The sequence below is a fragment of the Metopolophium dirhodum genome, chromosome 8 (genome assembly GCF_019925205.1).
Source record: "Metopolophium dirhodum isolate CAU chromosome 8, ASM1992520v1, whole genome shotgun sequence".
Lineage (NCBI taxonomy): Eukaryota > Metazoa > Arthropoda > Insecta > Hemiptera > Aphididae > Metopolophium > Metopolophium dirhodum.
This window is the reverse complement of record NC_083567.1, coordinates 26,838,873-26,850,055: the sequence shown is the minus strand read 5'-3', so window position 1 is coordinate 26,850,055 and position 11,183 is coordinate 26,838,873. Positions and strand designations below refer to the sequence as shown.

Below are 11,183 nucleotides of genomic sequence, written 5' to 3'. Positions count from 1 at the left end.
TATAATATTATGACTTATTTGTTTTTACAAGAAGTACTTGCTGTTACACAACTTGTCAGCCCCGCGGCAGGCACAACGTTTATTGCTGTAACCAGTCTTGCAATGACAGCTGCTCTGGTACACCCGAGGGCTCTTAACACAACTATAACTCCGGCCCACGAGAAAACCACCCGTTTTTGGTGCGGATATAGTCTGACAGTTTACCAGCAATTGATTCGATCAGTTACGAACAGACTGTCCGACTGTATAAATGTATAATCATCAATCATAAATGTCCTGTATCCGATTAATCTAGTAATTACTATCAACATTTTCCATTTCATACAGTGATTGACGCACCTAATTTAACAAAAAAAATAACCATAATTCCCTGCATATTAGTACGAAATACGAAAATAACGTCAATACCGGCCGAATAACGTTATATAGTATATAATATTATTCCGATGTTAACATACCTATTATATAATATAATATTTCAATATAAAATAGTTGAATTACTATAATGTATTAAATGTTAGAGAATTCTAATGGCCTCTGATGCTGAAGCTATAAAGCAATAAAAAAATAAATAAATGTTAGAAATTAGAATCTTAAAAAATATATATTTTTAGTTGTATTTCAGATTTCGAAATATTTAAGATATTTATTCCAATTGGCAAGTATTTAATTAGAAAACACTATTCAATTTATAGTCTGTAGTAGAACTGTAGCCTTTAGAGGCATAAATTACGTAAAATATAAATACGATTCACCAAGTCGGTGGACTGCACATTTGAGTATGAAATATCAATATTTTACGTAGGTAGTTGAATATTTTTCAACCAAAAGTATTCGAATAGTACGTATCAAGTCAAATAATATTTGAATTCAAAAGGCTTGGAAATTGTATGTATTTTACAAGAATATCCACCAAATCATAGTGGTTTGTACTTATATTTAAATATTTAAAAAAGCTGAAAGAAAACAAATAAATATTCATATTATATTATGTGGAAAAGGATGAAAATATAATACATCTTTAATTCGTATTTCTTAATGCAAATAGCAATAATTACCTCTTGTGAACAATATTTATCACATTTTACAAAGAAACCGTAACAAATACAAATCAAATTATTTTCTTGACAATGGCCCGAAATCTACAAGCTTTGTATATCAGGTAGGTTGTTACAAATTTCTCTTTTGATGGTGTAATCTAACAGTATCAGTATTTTAATTTCCAAATGCAATCAATGTATTTTATTTGTCATTTACAGACCTTCAGTATTTATGAATCACAGGCGATCATCGTAGACAATATATCATAATATTATAATAGAGTGCAAAACTAATGAACTGCTAATAGAACCACAATAATAGTATAGCTGCTATAGGTTAGGTAGATTACGTTGTATGCCGTTATCGAAAGTAGATATCGTCGAATGCAAATCCACCGAGTCTTATCTATTTCAGCGATTACTACCTCCTCCGCGGTTATCGGTTGTCGTCGAGGTACGTAGGTAGTTCATTGAGTGTCATAAAGGTTTGCAGCTTTATATAAACCGTAAACTCCCGGTCACCGGACCTCACAGCGCTGTCCGCTTCCGATCCAGATTAATATATTTTGTGTTATAGTCGTCACGGCCCGTTACTATCGCGCTCATATCATTAGACCGCGAATATTATAATATTCGTCTTTGCAGATCGACTAGGGTCAAAACCACGTAGACATGCACCGAAACATTTTCGTCGTCAGCTTGTTCGCAGTGGTGATAATTCTCCAAATTGTCAACGGTTAGTAAAATATAATATAATATAAATATACATTATTTTAACCCAATGTTCATTGTATATAATAATATGGTGATATGACTGCTATGGTACACAATTCACATATTATATTATTTTTACAAGATTTTTATATTGATTACCTATAATATATATTACATTATATTGTCATACGCATTTCCTTAAATTATTTAGGTTTGCCAACTCACCGTTTTGATACAAATTATATCAATGAAGAGCAAAAGTTAAATGGAAACAATGGATTTATGATACCATCTAATAATATGCCATTTAAGATTGAAGCAATACAAACGAAAAATAGACCACCTGCCTATGGTCCATCCGATTCTTACTCATCTCAACCACCTCTTACACAACAAACCTCGGACTCGCGTCCCACACCGGCAACTCGTCCTACAATGGAAACAGCTCCCACATCGGCAACTCATCCTACAATGGAAACAGCTCCCACATCGGCAACTCATCCTACAATGGAAACAGCTCCCACATCGGTAACTACTCCACCATCGGAAACACCACCCACTGCGATGACGAAACCAACTTCACATAATTATTGAAACATTACCAGCTGCTAAACCAATATTATGTTATTTAAGAATAATGAAAATTTGAAAAATCATACGACGCCGAAGTCGAAAGAACTTAATATTATATTGATATAAACGAGGTATAATCATTTGTTTTGATATTTTATTTATTAAAAACTGTGTAATAAAATTGATTTTAATTTTCAATCTTTATGTGTGGAATACGCCAAGTTCTAGTATTTAACCATAAAAGGCGGGAGCATTAATGTATTATGATATTATGCCTATTAGTAAAATGTACACTTTCCAACATCAGCACCGCTGGTGGCCCGTCAGAGTTTCCAAGCCAGAATCGTCAAATATCTAACAGCTGGCGTAGAACAAAAAACTGATTGTCGTAACTCTTAACTGATTCCGACCAAAGATAATTTTTTTTTAAAAAAACACTTAGCTCCGATAATCAATGCAAAACATTCAATACAAGCCGAATTACAAATAAATTAAATTTTAAAAACCATCAGTCGATATTTTCCATAATATTATATATTATGTTTTAAAGAAAATAAATTAACTTGGTTAACTATAATATCACAAATTTGACATTACAATCATAATTCATAAAAGACACACATATTATATGAGATATATCAATACAATTTGTTAAACATTGTTACAGCACTCACCAATTCTGTTGGAACATGTATTCAACATATATTCATTGGTTGAGCTTTTTTAAGTTTCGTCTTGCTATGATACGCTTTAAAAACATTTTTGTAAACAAATTTTTTTTCTATTCGCTAACAAAAAGTTGTGCTGTTAATAGTGTTGGCAGTGGCAATCAAACCCAACAATATCAGAGAGTGCTTCAAGAAAATCTAACAAACGAGCTCGACATTAATATTGTACAACTGAAATCGAAACAGAAAGTTATGATAGGTATTGTTAGTTACCCATATAGGTACGATCAATATTTTATAAGATTTTTCATGATTAAGTTCGTAACTATATTTGAATATAAATTTTGACGTATCGTACCGGACAAGGACACATACACATTATTATGTATTCAATAAAATATTATGTTCAATGCGTTTGATCATCTCAGTATCCCGTCTTGACATATTATTATTGTGTTATGTTACAATGTATATTGTATATACTGTATTAGGTAAGTCATGACATGTGTTTAGTCACTGGCAGCAGTGAAAATGTTGTCACGAGCAGCAACCAGACTGGTTACCACCTAACCTCATGCAGTATTTTACGCGAGTCGGAACGGTATAAGTAGAAAATAATAAAAATGCTAAGTGTTATTACTATCGCGGTAATCTCTGGTCTTGAAAATCTGTTTGTGCCAATTGGTGTGGCCTACGAACATAACCCAACTTTAAATTCATTATTTTTAATGCACACGTCAAGTGTGCTCGAGTGATTTTCCTGGCTTCGGCAAACAGTACGTCTATTATATATTTATATATAATACTCTATTGGCATAGTACTTATTATTCATGTTCACTCGCAGTGTCCGCACTCGTTTCCGGATATCAGCAGGTGGTGCAATAGTGATCATAATAATTAAAGCACCGATATCGTCATTTAATATTATTATACAGTGTAATGATAATAATAAATTATTGGTCTACCTTCGACGATACCAACGGTGACTACAATCCTAAGCGATCGTATGATATAGTACCTTTAAATATATTGTTAGTACACGATAAGAGTCCGTTGTGCAGTTTTTCAGGCGACGGAAAAAGAAGCGCGCACGTCCCTTTGGACAATTTTTAATCAACTACCAGCTCGAATCGATTGAAACACGAATGAAAACAAAAATATTGACAGACAATTTTGTTAGAACGAAATCTCGTTTACCCTCAACGCCGCCTACCGTGCCACCCGTTGTGCTAAGATCTCGATCGATCGTGTTCGTACGAGACAAGTAATATCGTATAATACAGTCCCCCAGACACGTCCGTGTTGAATGTTTTTATAAGATTCACGGTAAAATCTATATAAGTGTCGGTAGAATCCGAAATGAAAACGAAGACTCTCACTTGTGAATAACATTTTTTCTTTCAGCATTCGATTATACGCATTGTCATATTATCCTATTGCAGTTGGTAAAAACAATAATATTGTAAAACTTATTTCAAGTGTTTGTCTATTCGAAGTCGGTGTACAATATAAGATGTACTTTATTCATAAGGTAGAATTTACATATTTTTTTTTTAGTTTATAATATATCAAGGCCCGAGGGTAAAGTATTGAAAAACGAGACATAAAGTTGAAATGTTTGATATTTTAATATTAGTTTTAAGTTTTAACACACATTATAATATTTGTATACATCTTCGGATGGACCATCCCTTCAAATTTAAAATTATTTTACAATACCCTTTCAATCTCCTGCAACGTAATTTTTTATTTACTTAAATTCAATACGAACCATTTCCATTGCTTCTTAAACTGGTTTTCATTCCAACGTACTGATTGATCTAATAACAGGTTAAGAAATTTTGAAAACAGATTTAGATCCTTCAACTTTCATATCTTTTTCAGATCCTTCTATACCTGCAATCATCAACAAATTTGGATTTACTGTGCTTCTCAAAATTTTATTTTTGAAATGTAAACATTTACGTATATTCAATAAGACATACCTACCGAATACGGCTCTTAAGATAAATAAATACATTTATTCGTATGATCCAAAGTTGACATATTAAGGCGTCCAGATCTGATTACAAATGTCAATATAAAAATCGCATCATTAATCCGATTGGTGTGACAGAATGAAAACTGGTAGATTTAGCCAATAAATATTATATAATAATAATATTATTTTCTGATACATCTGGCATAAATGTTGCCTATATAGAACTCCTTAAACAGAGCGTTACAAAATACAAATCCCTTTAAAAGGATGATACATCCGTTGTAGATATACCAGAATGCGTTGTCTCCGACTTGCAAACGCATAACATAGCAAATTGTACTTTCTGAATAATTCCTTTAACTCTGTTATGCTTTATTTTAGAATGAATTTACCCGTTACCAAATTTATAATTAAAAATATTATCTACTGGATTATACAGGTTTTTTTATATTTTAATTTTAAAGCGATTTATGAGCATTTAAAATGTATAAAAATGTACAGATATAAAATACGTCTTATAACTTGCTTTAAAATATAAAATAAACTTAGGTAATCTACTGGATAATATTCTCAACCCTAAATTTGGTTATAGGACAATTCACTCTACAATTAAACATAACAGAGTTAAATGAAACTATTCAGAACGTAAAATGTTCTAAGTTAGGCATTTGTAAGATCGAGACAACGCATGGCAACGAGACGACGGTATGAAGTCCTCCTAAGTCACGAACCCATCTCAGGGTAGCGTTTCGTATAAGTCCCTCATGTGTCTCGTGTGTTGAACGTACGTCGATCTGCATTTCGATTTGTCACTATATTTACCCTGTCTACTAAACCTTTTTTTTTGCTTGGGCCACATTCATTTTTTGTTACGTTACGTGGCTTGCAACTCAGTAATTTATTTTTTTTGGGAAGGAGTGATTCAGAAAAGATAAAAATTTAGAAATTTAAAACAAATTGATTATTATAGTCTCATAAAAAGCTTGAAAAGACTTAACGGGTTTATATGGTAGTCTAGCCAAATAAACCAGGTGATCGAAAATTGCGAAAGACTAATTATAATGTATTATTACAATTCCAAAATACGATGGGCACTGAGGCCATATTATTTCATTCGTTCATTGAACTTGCATCTTAAGAATTATTTATAAACATATGCACAGCATTCGTCTGATGACATTATACATATTTTATAATAATATTATCAAACTATTTGATACGCGCACGGTACTAATCGATTATTAAAATGTAACCATCGCTCACCCCGACGAGACGTCTGGATATAATTATGAAAATAGTGTTGTCGGAAAAGTTTAATGTCGCAGACGCAACGTTGTATTAAAGACAACGCATTCCTTAAAAAGCAAAGTATAATTACATAGTGAGATTTGTGACACAAAAACGTAATAATAATATATAATATAACATAAGTAGTACCGAGGATGATTTGTATAAGCTTAGGACTAATCATTTAGAAAAAGAAATAAAAAATATAAATTGACATAGAAAAAACATACACACACATATTGCCCTCCTAAGTCAAAAGGCATTAAGCAACAATGTAGTAGTTTTTAAAAAAATAACATTTTTTTCGCGCTTATTTTCTCTTTAACTGTGTCCGTCAGTGAACCCGACCAATCGAATTTTGTTATTTAACAATACTAACGACTCATAGTTTTAATTATCAAATCAGAATACTTTTCTAAAATTATCGATGAATAAATATATTTTAAATATCTAATAGCAATATAGTGAACGAGTAGTTTTTTAAATAATTAGCTTTTAATAGATAAGTGGAAGGTTAGCTTCATAAAATGTCCTCTTTAGATTATAAGACTAAAAATACATTCAATTTCATTTAAAATCAAAAGTTAATACAGAATGATTCACCAACCTTGCTCAACTCCATTTTATCCTTTAATAATGCATTTATTCGAATTCTGGTTTTTGGAGTTTTTATGTTGCGTTACTGGTCGCTCCTTTTTTCTATACAATTTGTTCAGCTCGTAATTTTTTTTACTTTTTGATCCATCTCAGTCAAAATTTGAACGGTTTATTCAGGAATTATTAAACATTATGGCTTCAGCATAATAATCATTAAAAATGGTTTTATGTAAGATATTCAATTTAATATTATGTATGTACCTAATAATTATTAGACTGATACCTACTTTTTATATTGAATCAGTTTCTCTAATTATAAAATGTTAATATAATAATACTAGTTTCAATAATTGTATAACGAAATACACTCAGTGAACATAAACTATATAAAGTTTATTAACTCAGAAAGTACTTGTTTGAATTTCGATTTAAATACATTGAAATTAGTTTAAACACCATTGGCTTAATATTTTTAAATAACAAAAGAGTGGATTTTGTTTTTTTTTTTAAAGTTTTAATTACCACTATCGGACAATCCTTAGATGGTATTCAAAATCTAAGTAATTGAAAATATTATACTTAAGCAATGTACCAACTTTCCAAAACTCAGAATTTAAATAAAATATAATTATTGAAGGTAAAAATTAGATCATCATGACCGCGGGTGAGTCATCCAGCATAATGTTGGTTGAGTGATCGTTGATTTTTTTAACATAAAAACCGCACGTATGTTGTAATCTATCTGAAAAGAACGTTTCAGAAAAAGTCATTAATTTTTAAGTATAATAATATTATAGCCAGTTGGCCAGTTGGCTGTCAAATCGTTGTCGAGCCTCGTACACTACACTGATAATATTTTATTTTAGTTGCATCGTACGTCTGCACCGGTGCAGTGTGGGAGAGGGAGACATGAGTATCCGACAAATGTTACCCGTTGATTCTATAATAGTGTTCTCGAAACGTTAGTCATAATGTCATATACATATAAAATTAGGCCGTTCTAGGAGCAATTTTGGGATGGGGGTTCGGAGGGACCTTGGGTGTGTTACCACATCATATTTTAGTAATTAACATCATCGTAATTATTATGGTTAATGACGTTCAAATATTTTATGTATTAATAAATTAATGCGTATGTACTTGTACAGTACAAAGTTAGGTATATATTTATTATGATAAATAAAATATATGTAAAAAAATGATCATTATAATATGCAAGTGCAATCCATGGTCATAACTCATAAGACTAACTGAAAACATACTGAAAACCTAACCCCCCAGTTTTTTCATTTATATCATACAGGTACGGTTTGCACCAATAATCAAAACAATAAACGACACGCGCTTTTTATTTTTTCGTGCACCGCCGAGACTCGCTCTAAATGCATACATTGTTAATATGTAATTGTGTTACGCTTACGCGCCATAACATAATATTATGTAAATAATATGTTATTGCTCGTTAAAAGTTCAGTATATGTTTATACAGATATACTATCATGGCATTGGATTGTGTTGAACGCGCACAACACTTTTGGCCAGATGAAAAATTCATACGTTATATTATATTATAGCTATAGTATAGTGTGTAGGTCTTATACATTGTGTTCACAGCAAACCGTACCACTGAATGTTTCAGCCGGATGGCATTGGATTTAAATGGGGTTTTTAGTAAAATAAACGGTAGGTGTAGGTACTTAAATACACATTTTAAGAAAATTTAATGGATATAACCCTTGAGGTACGCGCACATTATGCAGTTCAACTAACGCGTGTACCGCGTTATACATATCGTCTTGAATATTCGTACCTATATAATACGTGTTTATTTGTGAGAGAGATAGATGTAGTATAAACGCTTGTAGCGTATAATATTATTGAGAGAAAAAAAAAATATAATATGGTACACCAAAGCTTACCTACTCATTTATTTTTCACACATTCCGCGGCGTACCTATTCGAATTTACTCTCAGACGTATGCATACCCATTACCCGCAACAGACATTACTCACAACAGACGCACGAAATTCAAGTGTAAATCAGAAGAATTTGTGCGCAGAGTTTGTCGACTTTCTATAACGTGTTCGAATGCTAAACCCGTAAACATCGCAGCACTAGACGGCGGCGGCCGTTTCGACATTTTTGTGCGTGGGCGAATTGTTGTAATACATTAATATAGATTTTTTTGCTATTTAGTGGTCGTCATATTATTATGAAATAAATACTAGTATAAATATTACTAATAATATTTCAGTACTTATAAGACGGTATATCAAATAAATTTAATATAACTAGATATAATATGATAATTATATACCCGCGGATAACGTGGACAAATAGTTTTGCAGTACCTTTATCAAACCTAAGCCGGTTGAAACGTTCGAATATTTTGTATTACTGATAATTAAAATACATAAACAGAAAAGAAATCCAAAACCGTTCATCCAAACTTACCTTAACCAGATATCGAAAAAATTCAAAAATTTGTTTGAAAAAAATTGTCATGATTCGTGAAATATAATATCTATGGTATCTATTTATATTTTAGTTTATAAGATAACTATCTTAGTTCATGGTTTACAACCATCATAGATGTATAACAATAGGTACTAGCAGATAGCAGTCTTACCATTTTAAAACGTTTTGATTTAAATGCGTTATGTATTTAATATCTATGCAATTATGCATAGTATTGTTATATTCTGTAATAGTAATTAGTAAGAAGTACCTATCTACTATAACGTTTTTTTAATAGTTAAAATACTCGTGTTAAATTTGCAATCGAAGAACAGAGTTCCATTTGAAGTAATACTTTACTACCTAGTGGTTGACTGAAATATGTACCTATACGTTTCACATCCTCAAATACCGCTGTATATACGTATAATAAAGTATATAAGTACATTTGCATTAAAAGCAGTCCGTGGTTTAAATTTTGAATTATCTATTTATGACAAAACCTATGGAAACCTATTTTTTATTTTTTATTTTTTTCGTTTAACCTATTAGGTTAATTATTAATAATATAAGATTTGAAATACATTGTATAATAATGCATAATTATGCAGACAATTCTATACACTATATTGACTGTTGAATATAATAATAAATAAACATATTGTGAATAAATCTTAATTTCCAAGCCTATTGTTTGAAAGTATTTTCAAATGGAATGATGTTTCATTGTTCTCATTTTCAAAGATACCCTAACCCAGTATCTCACCCGATTCTAGTGTTAAATTTTTAAATTATTAAGAAATAATGTATAATATGTTTTATTTTTTTTTATGATCTTATTTGTACAGGACTTTATGAGCAGAAAAGACATTTGTGATCTGGATATTTGTTCAGCTGACACTCCAGGTTGTACAGCTGATATAGATGATACATTACATTGTATATGCCTTTGGACAATGCGATTTTCGAACTTCCAAGTTGGTGTGCACAATTAGATCTAGAAGCCAGCTAACGTGCAACTACTGTGTATCTAACTGGAAGGCGTATTGATATGGTTAGGTTAGCCAAGTGTAATATTTTTTAATAAGACGATGAATAATAATATTAGAAAAACAGGCAAAGCAACGTTGTACTATTTTTTTTACGAACATTTTCTTCAATACAAACAAAACGAACATTTCGTTATAATTATCCGAACTTTCAAATTTTTTAAACTGGCAGCTGCACTGGTGTAATGTCAATTTAATTTTTGATTATATACTACAATATGTACTAGCTAAATTACCTACCCAGCTTTACTGCCGTAAACCTGTCACATGCGTCTTTTTATATAACCTATATATTATTCAGAGTCACAGGGTGTAAATTATTATGGTGTTTCTGGAAAAGATATAGAAGATATTATGTATATTTTAATATAATTTCATTGTAAAATGGTCAAATTCTCCAGATACGCCATGTACCATATAATATATTTATACACTTGTATATATTATACACCGGAGGACACTCAGAAATAAAATTGAACAACACAATAGTAGGTATATATAATATTATAATTGCTACGTGTAGTGCACTCTTATCTGTACCTGCGACCTACCTATATCAGTTATCACACATTAGTCATAGCACAAATAAATATAATAGCTTAATGTACATACACATTTAAAGTATGTGACTGCGTCTGTCGAAGGGCATTAAAACGGTAATTATCTTTACGTATCAAGTGGCGATTGAATGCCGTTCTGGAAGAAGTACAGCCACGCACTCGTCCACAATTAGTGTATAAGCAACAAAAATTTATTTTACACTCAAATTTATTTTGAAATATAATTATTAGTTTCTTTATTCGAAGTCACATAAA

The 11,183-nt window shown here is 31.1% G+C and overlaps 1 protein-coding gene across 1 annotated transcript; it reads left to right on the top strand.

Moving 5' to 3' along the window:
• Positions 1 to 1,511: 1,511 nt before the first annotated feature.
• LOC132950421 (uncharacterized) lies at positions 1,512 to 2,525 on the top strand. The gene is made up of 2 exons (XM_061021872.1): positions 1,512 to 1,776; positions 1,966 to 2,525. The coding sequence occupies exons 1-2, from the start codon at positions 1,713 to 1,715 to the stop codon at positions 2,346 to 2,348; spliced, it is 447 nt and encodes a 148-aa protein (XP_060877855.1). The 5' UTR covers positions 1,512 to 1,712; the 3' UTR covers positions 2,349 to 2,525.
• Positions 2,526 to 11,183: the final 8,658 nt, after the last annotated feature.